Source organism: Trachemys scripta, chromosome 1, assembly GCF_013100865.1.
Source record: "Trachemys scripta elegans isolate TJP31775 chromosome 1, CAS_Tse_1.0, whole genome shotgun sequence".
NCBI classification, from domain to species: Eukaryota; Metazoa; Chordata; order Testudines; family Emydidae; genus Trachemys; species Trachemys scripta.
The window spans coordinates 335200375-335223872 of record NC_048298.1 but is presented as its reverse complement, the minus strand read 5'-3'; the positions used below and the strand labels follow the sequence as shown (position 1 = coordinate 335223872).

Here is a 23498-nt window from a genome sequence, read left to right as displayed (position 1 = left end):
AGCTGATCAGGCAGCATCAGCAGCAAATACTCTTCGGCTTTGACCACAGCTGAGTTTTGTATCTGCTGAATATATGGGGAGAGGAGGCTGTCCAGTCCCAGCTGCGCTCCAGCTGTAGGTAGGAACTTCAATACCTATGGGCAGATTTCTCATGGCCTGTGCAATGAGGGAAAAAAATGGGACATGGTTCAGTGCCGAGCAGAGATAAAGGAGTTGAGGCAGGCATACCAGAATGCAAGGGAGGCAAACCCTCGCTCTGGTGCTTTCAGGAAAGACCTGCCGCTTCTCTCAGGAGCCAGACCCCATCCTTGGTGGTGACCCCACCTCCACTGCCAAAAGCCCATGGATACTTCGGTAGGGCTGGAGGCGGCAGACAGTGGATCTATCCCCAAGGACAAAGTCATGGACAAAGAGATTGAATTGGAGGATGACGTGGAGCACACGTCAGAGTTGTCCAGTGGCGTGGCAAGTCAGGACCTCTTTTCCACTTTGGAGGGATCTAGCCGGTCAAGCAGTCTGTCTCTGGAGCACATGATTCAGAAGCGGAGAGCCCTGGTAAGTGATTTTTATGCTGCTTGGTTATATGAGGTAGAGCTGTCCTTTGCTCTGTGTATTGTAGAAGAGGGTGAAGGGATAGAAATGTACCAGACTAGCTGTGTTTGTGTGTGCTCCATGTTCCCCTGTGTAGCTAAGCAGTGCAGCGGAACAGTGTGTTAATGCACACCAAGATTTCACAGGAATCCTCCAGAGAGATGTCTAGGAAACTTTCCTGGAGGTACTCGCCAATCCTCTGCTGTAGGTTCTTTTGCAGAACTGCTTTGTTCCTTCCCTCATTGTAGGATACTTTTCCGTGCCACTCGGCAATCACTTGTGCAAGGACCAAGGCGGCACACAGGCGAGCAACATAAGTACCAAGTCTGAACCCACACGTGTGAAGTAGATGCACCCTTACGTCCTTGCTTGCCCTCAGGAGTGAGATATCAGCTTCAATGACCCCCGCCTATGGAAAATGGTGGCAAAATTTACAATATTGTCCATAGTCACCTTCACTGATCCCCTGCCCTGAAAACATCACCTACACCCTTGCCCCATCTTGAATGCCCACCCCCCACTCAGGCCTAACTCACCATGTTTAGGGTGTTCACCAAAATATTTGCTTACCAAGGGTCACCGAGAAAGTGATTGGTATGTTACAGGAGGTGTATTTTATTGTAACGATTGAATGCTGTGCATGAACTAACCATCATGCTTCTGTGAATTGTTTCTTGTGTTCCTGTAGATGTGGCCTTCAGGGGAACCCCCTACACACTGGTGGAGTGCCTCTGTCATATAAGGAGGCAACCAAGGCGAAGAAGGAGGACATGTTCTGAGAGGTGCTGCAATCCTCAGAGGCTGAAAAAAGAGAATTCAGGGAGTGGAGAGAGTTAAGGAAAAGACAGGACAGAAATGAGAGAGAGGAGTGCATTCTAAAGGGCCACGAGCGAATGATAAAAGTGATGGAGGAACCAACAGCGATGTTGAAGTCCCTAATCACGCTACAGTCGGAACAGATGCATGCTCACCACTCCCTCCGCAGCCAATACAGAACTGTTTTCAATGCCCTCCCGAACTCCTCCCACACATTCTGTGAAACTTCCCAGCACGTCTAGTACACCGTTCACTCCACCCTTTCGGATGGCTTCCAAAATGATAGCTGGGCTTATGCACAGCTCTGAGAGCCTTCACTGTTATCTCCCTTCCCACCAAGCCTTTTGTATGTGTTAATTGATGTTTAATAAAAACAAACTCTGTGAAAAAGAACCCATCTTTATTTGTTCCTACATGTAGTATTGGGTGCGGGTATTAATATATAGGTGTAGTTTAATCATTTACTTAGTACAAATCCCACTCAGGAATCATCACAATTTTTAGGCAAAACAAGATAACTGAAGTTAATGAAGCATGGCAGATTGCTGTATAGAAGTACACATTCCTGGTGCTCATTATCAAAATGTTGCCTCAAAGCCTCCCTGATTCTAACATCTCCCCCGTTGTGCCCCTCTAATAGCCCAGGTATCTGGCTGCTCAAAAACAGCAGCCAGGCAACCTGCTTCAGTGCTCCACCCCTGGGGAAACTTTTCACCCTTAGCCTCACAAATATTATGGAGCGTGCAACAGGCTGCTATGACCATGGGAATGTTTTCCTCATTTAGGTCTAACCTGTCATAAAGGCAGCGCCAGCACGCCTTTAATCTGCCAAAGGCACATTCCACTGTCATTCTGCACCTGCTCAGCCTACTGTTGAAGCGCTCCTTGCTGCTGTCCAGGTTTCCTGTGTAAGGTTTCATGAGCCATGGGAATAAGGGGTAGGCTGGGTCTCCCAGGATCACTCTGGGCATTTCAACATCCCCCATTGGAATCTTCTAGTCTGTACAGCCCAGCGTTCCTGAAGATGCGTGCCTCATGCACCTTTCCGAACCACCACACATTGATGTCAGTGAAATGCTCACGGTGATCCACAAGCACACCATAGAGAAGTACCTCTTTCTATTGACATACTCTATCGCAAGATGGTCTGGTGCCAAAATTGGAATATACGTTCCATCTATCGCCCCTCCGCAGTTAGGGAATCCCATTTCCTCAAAGCCATCCACTATTTCACACACATTGCCAACAGTCATGGTCCTTCGTAGCAGGATGTGATTAATGGCCCAGCACACTTGACTTAACACAGCCCCAACGGTCGACTTCCCGACTCCAAACTGATTCGTGATCAACCGGTAGCAGTCCGGAGTCGCCAGCTTCCACACAGCGATAGCCACGCGCTTCTCCACTGAGAAGGCAGCTCTCATTCTGGTATCCTTGCGCCGCAGTGCTGGGGCGAGCTCTGCACACAGTTCCAGAAAGGTGGCTTTCCGAATCTGAAAGTTCTGTAGCCACTGTTCATCATCCCAGACCTGCATAACAATGCGATCCCAGCACTCAGTGCTTGTTTCCTCTTCAGATTGGGTGCTCATGATATACTGCACGACCAGACGCGATATGTCCATAACAGTGACCACAACAGCAGAGAACAGTGCTGGATCCATCCTTTCAGACACAGATGGCGGGCACACAGTAAACAGGAGCTGTTGAAAAATGTCGCAAAACGCAGTTGGAAGTCCATGGAATGCTGGGATGAAAAAACATTATTGTGAGATGTTGAGTCTGCACCCATGATGTGCTGCGATCCACTCTGCCTTCCCACAAGTCCTGGCTGCAGAAGGTAGTGAGTAGCACAGTGGGATAGCTACCCACAGTGCACTGTTCTCACTGTTGATGATAGAGCACCAAGTGTGGAAGCTCTCCTCTATCCATTTTTTTTCTATTGGTGCATGTGCATGGTAAAAACAACATTTTCTTAAATACCATTTTCAGTTTGGATCCCTCCAAGAGTTAAAGTGCCATATGCTACCTTGGATAAAACGTTGATAAAATGCAGGACCATCTTGACCTGCATCATATAAATAGTTTGATCATTTCCTCTGCAAAAAAGAAAGAAACCCACCTAGAAACTTTTTGGAAAATGGCTATTTTTTCAGGGCTTATATCATCGCAAACCCTGCTCAGAAGACCCCACATTGGGTCACTAACCCTACGCTGCACCCTCCTGAGGCAAAGCAAATTTCAAAGGAATCCAACTAAGCCTGTCAGCTTTAGAGATTTTGGAAAGGTTGACTTTTAAAGAGAAGTCATGACGCAACCTTAACTCTAGTAGTGCTGCCGTGCCCCTAGAATATAGGTCAGGTTTACACTGTAAAAAATTAGGTCAACCCAGCTGTGTTGCTCCTAGATGTGAAAAAAAACCCACACTGCTGAGCGACATATTTAAGTTGACCTAACCCCTGGTGTAGACAGCGCTACCACCTCTCAGGGAGGTAGACTACCTACAGTGACAGGAGAACTACTTCCATCCCTGTAGTGAGTGTCTACACTGAATGCTACAGTAGTGCAGCTGCATCTATGCCGCTATAGTGGTTTAAATGTAGACCATAGCCACAGTAACACACAATGCTGGCTGAGAGCAAGAGGGGCAAGTGCCAATTACTATGGGAACCATAAACTCTGTCCTGACCATTCTGGGCAAATCCCCAGGAATCCGTTTCATATAAGTAGGTTTTTGCAATTATGTTACTTGTTGATCTTTTTAAGAAACTTTCCATTGTGTATTTCTGAAGCCACTTTGGCTTTGACTTATTCCAGTCAGCGTTGTAAATACATTTATTTGGATTCTGTAGTGTTATCCTTTGGCATGTTTGGCATCCCTGGTCTTCCTTTTGTTACAGAATTGTGGGCTAACTTGGGAATGGAGGGAAGGCTAATTAATTAAGCAGTAATTGTTGTCAAACCAATTGTTGCTAGCATTTAACATTTGACTTGTTTACTGTCCTGAGGTGAAACTGAAGGAGTTAATGATCTAACAAATTGCACATCAATCAGGAAAGACTAGTTTGAAAGGAATGGTTTTATTTTATGAAGTGTAAATAATAGATTTTTTAAAAGACAGTTTAAAGTAAGTGTGGTGGGCTCCATGTTTGAAATTGTCACAAGATAGCTGTAGAGACAAATGTGTTGCCTAATAAAGCTTAATGACTGATTTTTCCATTAATCAGAATTGAGAATGTGCTTCATTAAGCTAATTAACTGAGCAGTTGCTTAACTGACAGTTACTAGACACAAATTCCCAGGTCCCTTGCTTTCCTCTAAATAAAAGCTTAGGAAAAGATAACCTGGCTCTCTTTAATCATCTTTATTAGAGAGATAATGAGCAGAAATGCAATTAAAAATCTTACTGGCCATTTTATGTCTGGGGCAGTGACTTTGGTGATTTCAAATAGCACTGTGTGCGCACTGATGTCCCATAAATAATAGCTTAGTACACTGTGCTGTGAAGGAGCAATGTTAAGGCTGGTCTTTTAAAAGAGGTTTCAAAGGAGATTAATTTCCAGGCACAAGGTTGTTGTGTTCATAGAGGCAATCTGTAAACTGCTTGAGAATTTGGGTATCTGCAGCTCTTAGCATCACCAGCAGGGAGTGCTCTTTTACCAACTTATCTTTGAGAGGCTTGTTGTTCATTGGGGTTTTTTTTCATGACCCAAAAAGCATTAGCTCCCCCTAGTGGGGCAACTGAATTACGGCAGGTTTTGCACTTTACTTTCTGTACCCATTGTGCAGTAGAAACAGGATCCTGATTTTTTTCCTTTGCTCAGGAATAATTTGCAAAACCCTTTGGAAGGTGAGGCTGTGTAAGACTAATTTTATGCTACACTCCAGATGCTTTGTAGGGAGGACATGTAATGGTGAAGAATTTAAGGGAATTAATTGAAGGATCTGAAATTTGAATTATTAAATACACTATCTAGTTATAATGCCTAATTGTAAATCTTTTTCTTTGCAGCTTAGTGCGTCTTGAATAATAACATGGCAGCGCTAGCATGTAGTACAAGCAAAGACCTTTCACAGAGGACTAGTGTTGAAGAAAAATAAGACTGTCTTCTTAATTCTTTTTTTTCTTTCTTTCTTTCTCCTCCAGAGTTCTCAGTCTTCCACAATGAATCCTGTTTACAGCCCTGTTCAACCTGGGGCTCCCTATGGAAACCCTAAGAACATGGCCTATACAGGTAAGTTTGGTTTTAAGTGACTCTTGGAATTTGGCATTTTGTGGTTAGAGCAGATTAAGATCAATTGGTACATTTCTTTTTTCCATTCTAGTTAGCTAATATAGAAAGGCATTCTGTGACGTGTTGTTATAGCAAAGCGTTCAGCACAATCCTAGATCTTTCTGTTTTCCTGGAGTTTCCACAAAAGGCTCAATTTTAAGTACCAGTTTATGCTTTGGAAGGCCACTCTCTTAACAGATAGACAGCTGGCATGTCCTTGCTTTCCTGTCTTTTCACACGCTGTTTTCTCTACAGCTTTTGGCACAAAATCCTACCCTCCCCCCATTAGATTTTCCTAATAATTTCCAGGAAACCAGCAATTCTCCTTTAAGGCTTCCAGAGATGGTTTTAAGTGTCCAAAATGCGTATTTCAGAGTCTTTTATGGTGCAAGTCCATTGTTGGAGCAGGCAGCTAGGAACAGACTATCAGGTTTGCAGTAGAAACAAATAGGGAGGAATAACGTGTTTCTCTCCCAACAGGGCCGGCTCCAGGGTTTTTGCCGCCCAAAGTGGCGCAAAAAAAAAAAAAGCCATGATCACGATCTGAGGCGGCAACTCAGCGGGAGGTCTTTCGCTCCGAGCGGGAGTGAGGGACCATCCGCCAAATTGCGGCCGAATAGCTGGACGTGCCGCCCCTCTCCGGAGTGGCCCCCCCAAGCATCTGCTTGGCAAGCTGGTGCCTGGAGCCGGCCCTGTCTCCAAAAAGCCCTCTTTGCCAGTTCTGCAGTCAGTTTCATTCAGCAGGAGAAAATCTAAAATACAGGAGGAGGAGATGATGCAAAACAAAGATGAAGGACAACATCACAAGGGAGAGGGCATGGGGAAGATGGATGACCTGTTAGAGGGCTGTCCTGGAGAGATGAAGGAAGAGTCAATGTCCCAGCAGAAATTCAGAGAGATCACTGGGGGGTGGGGGGGGGGGGGGCAGGGAGGAAAAGAACTAGAGTCTAAAAATTCATTGTTTAATTAGTTTGCATGTCATTTTAGAACATTTATGGGATATATTGGTCAATTAAAATTGACTTAATTGATCTTAATTTAATTATTTTTTAGTGTAGAAGAGAAGCTAATGGCACTCTGAAGTGTTGTTTGTTTGTTTTTTGCTTAATATTCAGCGAACACTCATAGGAAGCACTTTCCTGCCCCTAAATTATTTATCTGAAATATTTGCACTATATGATGGATATTTTAGACTGCTGTACCTCACATCACTACTAGTGCCATAGGGACCATAGGGAAATAAAGTTACTCATTGAGGAACGTTTGCAAAAGCTTCAGGTAGGAGAAGAAACAAGTAATACAGATTTCTGAGAAATGCTGCTGGGAATGCCTTTTTTCCTTTGGAAATTCCAGAATGATGGTATTTTGAGCTCTAACAAATTTCCTTCTTGAATTTATTAAAATTAGTGTGGTGTTAATTTTGACAAAATATTTATTTTCTTGTAATGTATCTTTCCTCTTGCAGATGAGTATAAGCTGTTTTAAGTTTCACTATTGTGCAGTTACTTTTAGAAAAAGAATTTTGATCCTTGGCCCTTGGCCTTGCTTTCTTTTAAAGCACAATAGAAATGTCCATCTTAAAACAGACAGGAAGTAGTAAATCGGCCAGAATACATAGTAAATTTGAACCTATGCGACAGATATTCTTTCTCATCCTTTGAATGAATGTGGTTCAGAGACAATGTCAGGCATCTCTGTTACATCCCCTGCATCTCTATACCAAATCAATATATTCTGACAGTGCAGTCTGTAGAATATCACACAAACATCAAATTAGTTTTTGTGGACAGATTAGATTAAACATTTTGGAATTTTAATGGGAATACTTATATAATGTTTACCTTGCTCGTAGGAGACATTATAGAGGGAATAGCGTTATTAGAAGGCATTGAAGCAAGTCATGTCACCCACAAAAAAAAGTTGGCCCAACAATTCAAAATGAAAATTTCTGTGATAAATTGTTGACAATCCAATTTTGTTTTGCATATACAGTGTTCTAGTCTGATACTTTAATATAAAATTAAAAAACCTTTGCTTTGAATTTGATTAAGTATCTTGGTCTTGTACAGCACTGAACATACAGTTGTGACTTAATAAATGATGACGAATGGTCTGAGGGAATAGCAGGAGGCAGTGTTATCTACTGGACTGATTGTGGGGATAGGAGCCAGGAATACCCAGAATCTATTGGTGGCTCTACTGCTGACTCACATTGTCATTTTTAATCTATCTCAGTTTCTCCATCTCAAAAATGTGGACAATACTTACCTACCTGACAGGGGCTGTGTAAGCCCTGAGCAAATAGTATTTATAACGTGCTTTGAAAAAAGTGTTGTGTGAGTGATAAGAATTATTGATGTCATTCGTGCTCTGGAGTTCAAATTGGGGACATGGTGTGCAATACTTACAATTGCTGACATTTAAAACTCCATTGTTGTTTTAGGGATGATTAGGAGCTAGCTAATCTTATGCTGAACAGTGACACTGACGTCTGGTTTGAAGCCCAGCTGGGGCTGACCTAGTGTAGGGTCTATTCTCCCCACATTACCTGTTGCACTGTCCAGTAAAGATTCTGTAACACATTGGTCATTCTGGCTGACTGTTCTCTAAGTAACTGAGCTTCTTTCTGAATTGATGAAAATGTTTCTTGGATAGGTCTAAAACTGTCATCTTTGCATTGATTGTATCCTCAACAAGGAGTCCAAATATGTTCATTATAATGGCTATGTAATTAGTAGCCAGGGTATACTGTGCTAACATCAAGTTACTCTAGATGATGGAAAAAATGTGGGCTCCTCAAATTGATCTGTTCAGGTCTGCTAAAGACTGGTGTTTGTATCTGAGAGCAAGAGGGAGGAAGTGATTATTTGAAAATAAAAATAAAGTAGACTTGCATGTAGCCTGAGTTCTTAATTAAGATGTTTACCAACAAGTATTCTACTGATTTTGCTAGGAGTCTATAAAAAGAATCTTTATTTTACTGAAAAACATATCAAGGAACTCATTTAGCTTCATATTAATGCGAAGGATAAGCACTGTGCTTACATTGTGAACCCGTACTTTCTTGTTAACACACAGTATATGAGCACCTTCAAAATTAAAGTGTCATATCTCCATCCCTTCAGATGCACTGCTGTATGTGTAGAGGTAAGATTATGTAATTATTAAGTGTCTTCCTGTATTTATGCTTCCTTCTCTCTTATGTAGTGGGTAGGATGTGTTGACTTTTTCCAAGGTGTGAGATTGGCAGGGGCTGTTTTTTCATGGAGCAGAGCAAAGTGATCACCAATCAATGGAATTGTACATCAAGGGATTAGTCTTGCTCACAAATGTTCTCATTGACTTCATTGGGGTACTCATATGGGTAAGGCAAAGCAGGGTGACTGCACAGCTAAGAGGCAGCCTGTGGGGTATTCTGTCGTGTAAATAACACGTAAAGGGCATTTCCCCATTTCTAGTCATGTTTGATTTCTTAAAAATCAACGTACATATCCTGTTAAATTTATGCTTGTTCTACTGGACATACTGTAGCGCAAGGGATTTTTAGTCTCACAGAGTTGAAACATCAGAGGGGTAGCCGTGTTAGTCTGAATCTGTAAAAAGCAACAGAGGGTCCTGTGGCACCTTTGAGACTAACGGAAGTATTGGGAGCATAAGCTTTCGTGGTTATACCTGCCTCTGGAGATTTCCATTACTTGCATCTAAAGAAGTGAGGTTCTTACCCACGAAAGCTTATGCTCCCAATACTTCTGTTAGTCTCAAAGGTGCCACAGGACCCAGAGTTGAAACAGTAGTGTACAGATTCTCCATGAATGATAGTCTCATCAGTAATATCATCATTTTAAGAGTGACTTCATATTCTAGCAATGTTGGGATGATAGAGCTCATAAATACACATTTATATTCCTGCCTTAGAAAGCAACAGAGATTTCATGCTCTCTAGCAAACAGATGGTTTTGACAAAGCATCCACTTGTCTCTCATTTTAATGCTTTCTATGTCTTTAAATCTCCACATTAATACACTTTCAATGTAGATCTCTAGCTCTGCTCTTAAACTATCTGAAACATTTTATAAACTGCCTACCTGGCATTTAACAAGGCACTATTGTTGATGATAGAGCATTGTATAAAGTTGGTAACTTGACCTTTGTGAAAGGAGAATTTCAGAAAGTTCTCTCTCTTCTAAATAAGTTATCCCTATACAACTGCATGCTGAATGCTCCAGATAGCAGCATTAAGAGAAAATGACCCTCTGTGTACCTTTTACATCCTAAAAAGTCCCACTGATTGTGTCCCAGTTGCTGTGAGGTTTTATTTTACGTTATAATATAAAAACGAGTCACCTACTTTTGCCCTCAACACCGGAGCCATTGCTCCAGGTGTTCCTAGTAGTTGTGACTGCACGGCATTGGCATCACACTGATTGGAAGCTGAACAATGGAACTTCAGGGGACAAAAAACATGTTTTGAAAAGGAAAAATAATAAAGGTATTGTTAAAATTGATGTTCTGAAGGTTCCTCTTACACTGAGTAGTTCAGGGGTATTTAGCATGGAAATTGTAGGTTTAGTTAATTTCTTCTCAAACCATGTGAATTCACCTGTTTGTGTCTTTGTTTTCACTAGCAAAGTTAATGGTAAAAAGGATTTAAGAACTAAGCTTCCTCTTTAAGAGGGCTTTGAGATAAATTGTAAAGAATTCAGGGAGCAAGGCAAATTGACATGTCAGCTAATTAGGTTCTGAAATGACCTTTCTGTGTGCAGGGCAAAGACCCCAGCAAGGACAGAAAACCGGGAATGGAAAATGGTGGTAAAATCAGACTTACAAAAACTTAACAAGGTCCCTAGGAATGTAGATGAAAATAAAAAAGGAAGATAATTTACTTGGTTAGAGTGTGAATTTGAGCATAGTTCATTGTTGCAATATTTGAATCACACTAGCACTTGGATTTTAAATTGGTTGCCCATGAGGTAGAGTCAGAATGGAATTAATCTTGATTTGGAAACAGAGACAGAAATATCTGGTTTAAGTCATTCAAGGAAAGGGCTGTTGCCTTTGCCAGGCAGTATTTCAAACCCTTTTCTGAATATGGATTCAAAGGACTTTTTTTGTTTTTTATGTCAGCTTAGGGATAAATTGCAAGATAAAACAAAACAAAAAGGTGTTTTATCCTTTTCTGCCTCTCTTTGATGTATAAAGTTGGCCTCAACCATCATCCAAAAAAAAAATCAACCCCCCCCCGCCCATTTTGTTTGTTAGAAAAATATCCTGCCTGACCAATGCTGTTACTTCATGCTTAAACACTCCATTCGTCATAGTTTAACTAAGCAAGTTAATGGCAATTACATTAATTACTCTTACATCCTTGCAAACTGTTCTGGAGGATATTAAAGCAGAGAAACTAAATGTGCATTCTCACAGAAAAATTAAATTGGTGGATTTTGAGGACATTTTTCAAGTTGCCTTGAAGATATTAACTAAAGAATTATGAAACTGTTACATCCTGCGGGGCTGGTCTGAGGCTCCGGTCTTGCAGTGGGCCTTTCTGTGGGCACAGAAGCTCATTACAGATCCGGAGCCGTAGACCTTTCTGTGTGTGTGTGTGATACTGTCACAGTCATAATCAGCGAGTTTACGGCTGCCTGGCTTATGAAGAGGGTGTTTGTTTGACTCTGGAGTCCTATTCATATTGGTGGGATAGCATGTCAGCAGACTCTTACAGCGATCACTTTGCAGAATTCAGTTGATGGATATTAAAATTGTAATTCTGATTGTGCTGTATAATTTCCTTATTTAAAAATATCTAATATTACAAAAGTCTGTCTAAGCCATCTAAAATGTTGGTTAGCATAGGTGCAAGCCAGATTGCTCCTGTGCAAGGAACTGCCAAGGTCTGTTGAAAACCCTTATGTGTTTCCCAGCTGAATAACCCAGGATTATTTCTGCATTCTTGTTTGAGGGGGATTCTCCCCCCGGGCCATCCCCCCACTTTTAAGGCAAACATCTACCATTGCTAAGGTTTAAAAAAATATGAGGCTGTATACTGACCAAGGAAATAGGATTTGAAAATACTATATATATGTAATAAGGCTGAGTTTAAATTGTGAAAGTGGTCTTAACTCATTTAATTCCAGTCCTACCTCTAGAGATTTTGATTTTTCAACCTTAACATAGCATTTGCTTTTTCAACTTTTTCTTTTTTCTTTTTTTAACCACATGGGCAGAAAATATAATAATTTAAATTATACAGATATTTATCCTTCTTAACATTAATAGCTTCATATTTCCACATGCATTTACATTTTCATTTACATAAAACATTTGTTTGTAGCACTAGTGGATAAAATGGTAGATGGACTCGAAATAGAAGAAAAATAAGAGTGGTAATCAGAATGATGGGATTTTAAGGTCTGTTATCTTGTGGCCTATTATTGCTTGAAATTAATGCTTTTTGTCATTGAAATGCCAGGTTCCCTAGATTTTCCACCAAGACATCTGTTTCTGTTTTCTTACTTTGGTGCTACTTCTGCCATTAGTTCAGCACTGAATATTTTGTAACAAGTCCTAAGATTCTCTCCAGTGTAATTTTCATTCTCATATAAATCAAATATGGTGTCAGTTGTGCAGCCTACCCTCACGTGGATAATCTCACTCCCTTGTGTAGCACTATTAATTTCAATGGGAATACTCACATGAGTGATGGTTCCAGGAACCTGTTGACTGTTTGCACGGAAGAGTCTTCAATTATACGAGTAGTGTTTTTAACATAGGATTTAAACTACTAGAATAACAGAAATGTAAGGCTGAAAGGAACCATGCCAAGGTCAATTCCAGCCCCATGTGCTGAGGAAGGACCAAGTAAACCTAGACCAAATCTGACAGGTGTTTCTCCAGCCTGTTCTTACAAATCTCCAATGACAGGGATTGCACAGCTTCCCTTGGAAGTTTATTCCAGAATGTAACTACCCTTATTGTTAGAAAGTTTTTTTCTAATATCTAACCTAAATCTCCCATGCTGCAGATTTAGCCCATTACTTCTTGTCCTCCGTTCAGTAGACATGGAGGCCAGTTGATCACTATACTCTTTGTAACAGCCTTTAACATATTTGAAAATTATCAGGTCTCCCCTCAGTTGTCTTTTCTCAAGACTAAACATGCCCAGTTTTTTAACCTTTCGCCATCGGTCAGGTTTTCTAAACCTTTTACTATTTTTGTTGCTCTCCTCCGGAGTCTCTCTAATGTATCCACGTCTTTCCTAAAGTGGGGAACCCAGAACTGGGCACAAGCCTCCAGCTGAGACCTCACCAGTGCCAAATAGAGCATGTCAATTACCTGCCATGTTGTACATTTGATACACCTGTTAATACACCCCAGAATTATATCCGTCTTTTTTCAACTACATGACATTATATAATGTTGTCATTATATTCAACTTGAGATCCATTATAACTCCAGATCCTTATCAATAGTACTAGCATCTAGTCAATTATTCCCCATTTTGTGTTTGTGCATTTGATTTTTCCTTCCTAAGAGTAGTACTTTATACTTGTCTTTATTGAATTTCATCTTGCTGATTTCAGATCAATTCTCTAATTTGTCAGGGTTGTTTTGAATTCTAATCCTTTCCTCCAAAGTATTAGCAACCTCTCCCAGGTTGGTGTCATCCACAAATTGTATAAGCATACTTTTCGCTGCATTGTCCAAATCATTAATGAAAATATTGAATAGTACCAGATATAGGACTGATCCCTATCGAACCCTATTAGATACACTCTCCCAGTTTGACAGTAAACCATTAATAACTACTCTTTGAGTACAGTCTTTAAACCAGTATTGTACCCTATTTTGTACGTATTTCCCTCGTTTGCTTATGAGAACAACATGTAGGGCTGTGAGAAAAGCCACACCAAAATCAAAATATATCATGTCTAATGCTTCCCCCATCCACCAGACTAGTAACCCTGTCAAAGAAGGAAATTAAGTTGGCTTGGCGTGGTTTTGTTCTTGACAAATCTATTCTGGCTATTCCTTGTAACACTTCGAATTTCAGGTGGAAGTTGTTCAGAGTAGCTGTGCCAGTACTAATCCAAGTGCAGGGTGAGTCAGTTTTTGCTAAGACATGCTTTTCTTTATGTGATTTTCAGATTTATGGTGTGTGCCATTCTTGAGACAAATAAATTAGCTTGATGGAGTGGAATCACTGCTAGAGGATCAATGTACATTGTTGTTTGTTTGACTTCAGGCCTAGAAACTGTGGAAGTGTCTATTATAAATTGCCTTATAATCTCCCTCCCTTGTCAGAAACTGATGAAATTACATTTATAATATGCTATGATTAATGAAACTTTGCTGGAATGATTTGATGATTATTATTGTAGTTGTAGTTATAGTTATAATTACTAAATACTGTTATGGCAGAATGCAGAGGCCCTAAGTTGTGAAGTCGGTCAATAATTATCTGGGGGAGTTTATGTATTATACTGGAATAGTGCATGACGTCCCCTGGTGGGCTGCCACAGCGGCCCTACAGTCACGTCCCTTCTCAGCAAAGAGTTTTTCTTTAGCAGGTGGTAGAGAATTGTGCTTTCGGTGCTGAAGAGCCTGGGTTTGATCCTGGCTAAGAGACCTGTGGCTATATGTGTATATGCCCACAGCCCATTACACTGAGATAAAATATTTGGGGTTTTATTTCTTTTTCTGTAACTGCACACAGCTTTTATTTGGAAGGGTTTTTTTAAATTGTAAGAGGAGCTAGACAAGGGCTGCTTTTCCAGTTTCCCGCTACTGTCCGAGCAGGAACCCCACTGACTAGCATTGATATAATGTATGTTTTTCTCTGTTCCTGCACTGCTCATGCATCCCTAATCCTTTTGTATCCTTCTGCCACATACTCTTTGTACTGTCCAACATGCTTCTTCTTACAGTTAGATCCCTGCTCCCAGTGTGGCATGCATCCATACTATCAAACTCCTCATCAAAATGTGCTACTTCATGCATTCTACTAGTCCTAATCCTCCTCCTGCAGAAGTGCTAGCATCTCTCTCTCTCACCCACACCCTTCACAGTTATGAGATTATTCCCTCTCCTGGTCACCTAGTGCTTTGTCTGTGGGTTATCAGCTGTTTGTCTTCTAAAATTATAAAATCTTTTATGCAGACACCATATCTCCTCCATGTGCAGTACCCTTCTGCCTGCTGGTTAGTTGTGGTGGGAAGATAATTGGAAATTTGAGACAACACAGGAAAGAGACTATTTGTTGTATGTCTTTGGATTTCTATAATAATAATGAGGCCACCTTCCTAGTGCTCTGGATGCTTCTGATACAAATTTATATCTATATCTATATCTATGTATATCTATATAATACTTCAGCATGGCTAAAATAGAGGTCTTAATATTCCCCCTCCCCTCCCATACACACACACCAAAAAACAAAAAATCCCTCCCCACTACCTCCTTTTTCAATCACTGTGGACAACACCACCATCCTGCCTGTCACTCAGGCCCATAACATGGGCAACACCTTTGACTCAGACCTCTCTCTGCATCCTCACATCCAGACTATGTCGAAGTCTTGCAAATTCTTTCTGGCCAACATCTCTAAGAAACTGCCTTTCCTGTCCATCCCCATGGCTAAAACTCTCGTCCAGGCTTTCATCATCTCGCATCTCAATTGCTGCAACATCCTTTTTGCTGGCCTTGACAATTGCAGTCCCGCCCTGCTCATATCCAGTCCGAATGCTGCTGAAAGGTCCTTCTCCCTACCCTGTTGCTTTAAACATGTCACCCCTCTCTGTGCATCCCTTCACTGGTTCTCTTTTCTTTATCACATCAAATATAAGCTACTTGGCTTCATTTGCAAGGCCCTTCATGGCATATCCCCACTCTAGCTATCGTCTCTCATTCACTATCAGTGTCAACTCCTGCTGCCGATTGGCCCATGATGCCAACCTCTATCATCCATTTGTTCAATTTTCAAACAAGCCCTTTTGTGTTTTCTCCCATGCTGTCTCTTTGTTCTGTGTCTGTGCAGCTCCAACTCCAATGGGGCTCTCATCCATGAGTAGGGCTCCGAGATGCTACAATAATACCAATAATAAATAACAATGATAACTCAGCCCTTTAAAAAACATACAAGCACCAAGTTCTCCTCTCCCGCTCCGATCTCTAACCCGCAACGGCCTACACAAATAAATACACTTCACAGTATGCCCTGAAGGCCATCAGCTCAAGGCTGTTTTGGACCAGCTTGGTTCAGAACTGAGGGCACCTCAGTGGGAGAGCACTCGACAGCCAGCCCCCTCTCTCTGTTAAATTAAGGAGGGATGCAGCTTGAGTGCCTCCTGTGAGCCAATCTGTGGCAGCATGACAAAAAAGAGACTCAGTCTCTCGACTAGGAAGTTCCCAAGTCACTTAGGATTTATAGGTCAAAACCAGCATCTTAAATTCCATCTGGGAACTAACAGGCAGCTAGTGCAGATCACAGAGCACAGGTGTGAGGTGCTGCTATCAGAAAAGCACCACTTAATAAGCAGGCTGCTGCATTCTGCACCAGTTTATTGACTGGCTGCCTTCTGCTGCCCAGAGAGATTGCTTTAACATTTTGAATGTTTGTCTTTCATTCCAACCTTACAAAATGATGCTTTAGATTAAGTTGTTTAGATTAGACTTTTGCTAAGATTTCAAAAAGGAACACGCTGTACTTCTGGCCCTCATTAAAATCGTTAGTGAGGAAAGCTGCTAGTTTATGCAGGATGCTAACTGCCTAATCCTCTGTTTTTGATAAATAGAAATATGCTTTCAGTCTTAAAAGGACAAGTACAGCAGGTTCCCATTCCCTTTCTTTTCATAATTAACCATGGATGACTTCCACAGTTCTTGGGTTTCAGAGGTGAAAGAAGAATAAATAAATATTTCACTGTGAAAAGAAATCTTGAGATGTCATCCCTTGGTTTAAAGGGGATGTGTACTGTAGACCATAATTAGGGATAGACAGGAGTGTTGCAATAGTTTGATAGATTCAACTTAGATGATAAAAGGGGGCAGTTCCTGCTGCATGGTAAACGTCTGTCACTTCCTTCCTTTTTCCAATAACTTTGTTGATATGACAGATTTGAGCAAACAGAGTAGCAGTGGAAAAATAGATTTTGTTTCATGTTTACAGTTCATATCTAATCTAGTGGCAAGATGCAATATATTCCACAGCTGTTTTTCCTAAAGAAACTTGACATTTCTTCAGCAGCTTGAAACATAAAACCTTGAGAAAAAAATAGTCTTTAATATTCTTGTATGTAGAAGACCATAATGCCTCCGTTGTTCCTGGGGGAATGCTGTGCCACTGCATGCACGCAGTATTCCTGTCCCCCACAGATTTCTTTGCTTCCCCGCAGAAAAATAACTTCTGATGGGGAAGCAAAGGGAAGCCACAAGAGCAGTCATGTGCTCCTCCATTTCAGGTGCCCAGAGCAGCCGGCTGAGAGGTAAACCACTGTGGGGGGAGGTGGGGCTCAGGACTCCCCGACCGATGGCTCTCATCCTGTGCTGGGCTCAGCTACTACTCCCGGCTGGGGGCGGGGAAGGATGGGACTTCCTCTTCCCTGCCAAGGAACGGCCAGGGCAGGTTCAGACCCACCACCAGAAATCTCCCCTGCCTGCAAGAAGTGCTCTCCCCCCCCCCGCCCGTTTCCTGCCCTCATCGCTCCTCAACCTCAGGGGGAGAGGTCACTGTACAGGGAGCTGCTCCCCCATCTGCCTAACCCCTGGGCATCCGGACTCCCCATACCCGGATCCCCCCGCCAAGCCTCATCCCCCACACCCAGCCCCCCCCCGCACTGAATCCCACCGCCTACATCCAGATGCCTGCTGAGCCCCTACCCCAGCATCTGGACTCCCACCCCTGCACCCATTCCCCACTGAGGCCCCCTCCCCACACTCAAACCCCTACCCTGATGAGTCCCACCCCTTCTGCACATGGGCCATCCAGATGAGCCCTCCACATCTGGACCCCAACCCCACTGAGCTCCAACCAGCTGCACACGGACACCCACCCCTCCAAACCCCACTCCCCCAGCACCCACCTACTGCAAACAATGCATGTTACATCATTATAAATCCCAAAATGAAACCACATTCTAGCATTTCCGGCACCTGAAAACCAGTGAGTTCATCACCACATATAGACCACCACTTAAACAGAGAAGCTGGCAGATAAATAAAATTGCAAACCAAAATGAGCCTAGCCTTTGCAAACAGTTTAAGGGTGAAATGGACATGGAGTACTCCTGAGGGAATTCTGTGCCAAAAAAAATTCTGTGCACAATATTTTAAAATTCTGCAAAATTCTGCATATTTTATTTGTCATTATATAAATGTGGAGGCTCCAGCATGGTAGTGGGAGCACAGGCCACTGGTGTTGCACAGAGGTGGGACTCGGTGGTGAGGCTGCACTTGACCCTGACACAGCACCAGGGCCCGGCGGGTGGGTGAACCAGTATGCAAACAAATATACAAATTATCTTTTATATTCCTTTAGAAACAAAACAAGTGAATTTCATACTCTTTGATGGTTCCATAAACGTGGAGATCTTTCAAATGGACTCCACATGGACTCCACAAAGAGTTAAGGATCCTTGTGGGCTGGTTCTTTTATAGCATCATGGGTCATGCTGGCAAGCTACAAAAGTTCCAGTCAGAAACAAAAATCACAAGGACACCAAAGCTAAATGTTGTTTGGAGAGAGAGCCCTCTCTTTACAAAAGAGAGCTTAATTGTTAGAGAAAAAAGTGGAATCAAAGCACTTTATCCCAATCAAAATTAACTTTCTCTACAGAGATTTATGAAAACTTAAAACTGAAAAGCTAGAAATTTGATGTTTAAAAATGCAATATTTTCCACATAGGAACTGTGGAAGATACCTCTGAAGATCCAGCTAGTCCAGGGAACGGAGAGATGTAGTGAACATACCTATGGGTGGCTGCCCTGCCCAACCAGTAAGAAAATCAAGCTTGTCCACAAAGAGATCTCCAGCAGACTAAGGAAGATAAACAGTCCTTGTTGGTGATTCTGTACTAAGAGAATCTAAAGAACATTCTGCAAGGGACAGGCAGATAACCAAATGGGTGTGTCTTCCCAGAACCAAGACATGAGGCATCACTCTAAGACTGGATAGGCCTCTGAAGTCAATGGGCCAGGTTTCACTGGTGATGGTTAATATTAGACCTAATGACAAGGCATCTCAGGATATCTTGCAGATAACAGATGACTGCAGGGTGATCTTCTGGGAGATGCTTCCTGTTCCACAAGCTTAGGAAGACAAAAGATTCTGGAAATGAATCAGTGGCTAGGTTGTGTAGGGTAGAGGATTTTGGTTTTGTGGAACATTGGCCCACCTTTTATGGGGATAGGGGTCTGTATACTGAGCCTCCAGCTCAGTAGAAGGGGAACCAATCTCCTTGGAAACGGCTGGCTAGAGTAGTCAGAATGGCATTAAACTAAAAAACAAAGAGAGGGTAAAAAGAGGGAAGAAATGAACATTCACTTAGCACAAAATTGAGATGCTGAGAATATAATAATCAAGAAACAAAAGGACATGACGAGAAGAAATTCGTTAATAGCCTGTACACCAAAGCTAGGAGCCTGGGCAACAAACAAGAAGACTTGTAATTTTATGAGCATAAATTGGATCCAGTTGGTATTACTGCAACCTGGCGGGATGATTCACACTATTGGAATGTTAAAATCAGTGGGTTGACAGGAAGGATCAAGTGAGCAAAAGGGGAGGGGGAGTGGCATTCTATATCAAAAATGGCATTACCTGTTTCGAGTCACTGACAACTCTGGAGAAAATGATCTTGAATGCTTGGGGATCAGTGTCCTAACAGATAAAGCACAGGATGGGATATTAGTTGGTGTCTGCAAAAGACCTCCAAATCACATTAGGGAACAGGAAGACCCTTGCATACCTATATGTAATATGTGGGCAGGAAAACTGCATGACCATGGGAGACTTCAATTTGAGTGATATGCTCTAGGTCTCATGCTGCCAGAAGTAACACATCCTTATAATTTCTAAATATTATGGATGACAATATCCTAACTCAAAATGGGTTGCATCCAACATGGGGGAATTCTATATTAGACCTCTGCACACAGAGAGAAATTGATCACAGAACTCAGTTAGCAGTAGGTGAAGTACAGGTGATCATGAGTTAATCACATTTGAAATGAGCAAATGGAATAAAGACCAAATCAGAAATAAATATATATATATATATATATATATATACTTGGTGTTTTTAAATGGCCAATTTCACAAAGCTGAAAACAATTACAAACGAAATCAGCTGGGAGGAAGTATCAGGAATCAGGGTCCGCAGCAGAGCCAGTCTGTAGGCAATCTAATGAGTGCAGATGGCCTGTAGTAGGCTGGCTGATTGGCTACATCACCCGTTTGGTTGGAAGAGTCAGCAGAATGTCTCTTAAGCCCAGCAGCTGCTCATATCATTCACCCACTGCTGCGATAGCTCCTGTGCCTACTTGTTCCCAGCTTTGCGCCTGCCTTAGAATCATAGAATATCAGGGTTGGAAGGGACCTCAGGAGGTATCTAGTCCAACCACCTGCTCAAAGCAGGACCAACCCCAACTAAATCATCCCAGCCAGGGCTTCGTCAAGCCAGGCCTTAAAAACCTCTAGGGAAGGAGATTCCACCACATTCCTAGGTAACCCATTCCAATGCTTCACCACCCTCCTAGTGAAAAAGTTTTTCCTAATATCCAACCTAAACCTCCCCAACTGCAACTTGAGACCATTACTCCTTGTTCTATCATCTGGTACCACTGAGAACAGTCTAGATCCATCCTCTTTGGAACCCTCTTTCAGGTAGTTGAAAGCAGCTATCAAATCCCCCCATATTCTTCTATTCTGCAGATTAACAATCCCAGTTCCCTCAGCCTCTCCTCATAAATCATGTGCTCCAGCCCCCTAATCATTTTTGTTGCCCTCCGCTGGACTCTTTCCAATTTTTCCACATTCTTCTTGTAGTGTGGGGCCCAAAACTAGACACAGTACTCCAGATGAGGCCTCACCAATGTCGAATAGAGGGGAATGATCACTTCCCTAGATCTGCTGGCAATGCCTCTACTTATACAGCCCAAAATGCCGTTAGCCTTTTTGGCAACAAGGGCACACTGTTGACTCAATCCAGCTTCTCGTCCACTGTAACCCCAGGTCCTTTTCTGCAGAACTGCTGCCTAGCCATTTGGTCTCTAGTCTGTAGCAGTGCATGGGATTCTTCCTTCTTAAGTTCAAGACTCTGCACTTGTCCTTGTTGAACCTCATCAGGTTTCTTTTGGCCCAATCCTCTAATTTGTCTAGATCCCTCTGTATCCTATCGCTACCCTCCAGCCTATCTACCACTCCTCCCAGTTTAGTGTCATCTGCAAACTTGCTGAGGGTGCAATCCACACCATTCTCCAGATCATTCATGAAGATATTGAACAAAACCGGCCCCAGGACCGACCCTTGGGGTACTCCGCTTGATACCAGCTGCCAACTAGACATGGAGCCATTGATCACTACCCATTGAACCCGACGATCTAGCCAGCTTTCTATTCACCTTATAGTCCATTCATCCAGTCCATACTTCTTTAACTTGCCTGCAAGAATTCTGTGGGAGACCGTTACAAAAGCTTTGCTAAAGTCAAGGAATAACACATCCACTGCTTTCCCCTCATCCACAGAGCCAGTTATCGCATCATAGAAGGCGATTAGGTTAGTCAGGCTTGACTTGCCCTTGGTGAATCCATGCTGACTGTTTCTGATCACTTTTCTCTCCTGTAAGTGCTTCAAAATTGATTCCTTGAGGACCTGCTCCATGATTTTTCCAGGGACTGAGGTGAGGCTGACTGGCCTGTAGTTCCCCGGATCCTCCTCCTCCCGTTTTTTAAAGATGGGCACTACATTAGCCTTTTTCCAGTCATCTGGGACCTCCCCCAATTGCCATGAGTTTTCAAAGATAATGGCCAATGGCTCTGCAATCATATCTGCCAACTGCTTTATCACCCTCGGATGCAGTGCATCCAGCCCCATGGACTTGTGCTCGTCCAGTTTTTCTAAATAGTCCTGAACCACTTCTTTCTCCACAGAGGGCTGGTCACCTCCTCTCCATGCTGTGCTGCCCAGTGCAGCAGTCTGGGAGCTGACCTTGTTCGTGAATACCATTTATTTAAATATTTTTTGATCTTTTCTACATTTTCAAGTTGATTTCAATTACAACACAGAATACAAGGTGTACAGTGCTCAGTTTATATTTATTTTTTATTACAAATATTTGCATTGTAAAAAACAATAAATAGTATTTTTCAATTATCTCATACAAGTACTATAGTGCAATCTCTTTATCATGAAAGTTGAACTTACAAATGTAGAATTATATACAAAAAAAACCTGCATTCAAAAGTAAAACAATGTAAAACTTTAGAGCCTGCAAGACCACTCCATCCTCTCCTATTTCTTGTTCAGCCAATCGCTCAGACAAACAAGTTTGTTTACCTATGCAGGAAATAATGCTGCCTGCTTCTTGTTTACAATGTCACCTGAAAGTGAGAACGGGTGTTTGCATGGGTACTGTTGTAGCCAGCATCACAAGATATTTACATGCCAGATACACTGAAGATTCATATGTCCCTTGATGCTTCAACCACCATTCTAGAGGACATGCGTCCATGCTGATGACAGGTTCTGCTTGATAACGATCCAAAGCAGTGCGGACTGACACTTGTTCATTTTCATCCACTGAGTCAGATGCCACCAACAGAAGGTTGATTTTCTTTTTTTTTGGTGGTTTGGGTTCTGTAGTTTCTGCATCAGAATGTTGTTCTTTTAAGACTTCTGAAAGCATGCTCCACACCTCATCCCTCTCAGATTTTGGAAGGCACCCAAGATTCTTAAATCTTGGGTTGAGTGCGGTAGCTATCTTTAGAAATTTCACATTGGTATCTTCTTTGCATTTTGTCAAATTTGCAGTGAAAGTGTTCTTAAAATGAACAACATCTGCTCGGTCATCATTTGAGACTGCTATAACATGAAATATATGACAGAATGTGGGTAAAACAGAGCAGGAGACATACAATTCTCCCCCAACGAGTTCAGTCACAAATTTAATTAACATATTTTTTTAACGAGCGTCATCAGCATGGAAGCATGTCCTCTGGAAAGATGGCTGAAGCATGAAGAGACATGTATCTTTACCACATCTGGCACATAAATGTCTTGTGACGCTAGCTACAACAGTGCCATGCGAACACCTGTTCTTGCTTTCAGCTAACACTGTAATTAAGAAGTGGGCAGCATTATCTCCTGTAAATGTAAACAGACTTGTTTCTCTTAGTGATTAACTGAACAAGGAGGAGGACTGAGTGGACTTGTAGGCTCTAAAGGTTTGCATTGTTTTGTTTTTGAGTGCAGTTATGTAACAAAAACCTCCTACATTTATTTGTAAGTTGCACTTTCATGATAAAGAAACTGCACTTCTGTACTTATATGAGGTGAATTGAAAAATACTGTTCTTCTTCGAGTGCTTGCTCATATCCATTCCATTAGGTGTGTGCGCGCCGCGTGCACGATCGTCGGAAGATTTTCTACCCTAGCAACACCGGCGGGTCGGCTGTGGAGCCCCCTAGAGTGGCGCCTTCATGGCGCTGAATATATACCCCAGCCGACCCGGCGCCCCCTCAGTTCCTTCTTACCGCCCCTGACGGTCGTTGGAACTGTGGAGCGCGGCATAGCTGATCTCCACTCTCCCTAGCTTCGTTTGTTATTAG

The 23498-nt window shown here is 42.2% G+C and overlaps 1 protein-coding gene across 6 annotated transcripts in view; it reads left to right on the top strand.

Annotated features, from left to right (window-relative positions):
• FAM168A (family with sequence similarity 168 member A) overlaps positions 1-23498 on the top strand; it is a 341239-nt gene that overhangs the window by 151763 nt on the left and 165978 nt on the right. For all 6 annotated transcript variants that reach the window (XM_034759178.1, XM_034759180.1, XM_034759177.1 and 3 more), the window contains one exon: positions 5552-5639. In XM_034759178.1, the coding sequence (XP_034615069.1) occupies positions 5570-5639 (70 nt within the window). In that variant the 5' untranslated portion in view covers positions 5552-5569. The remainder of the gene's footprint in view (positions 1-5551; positions 5640-23498) is intronic.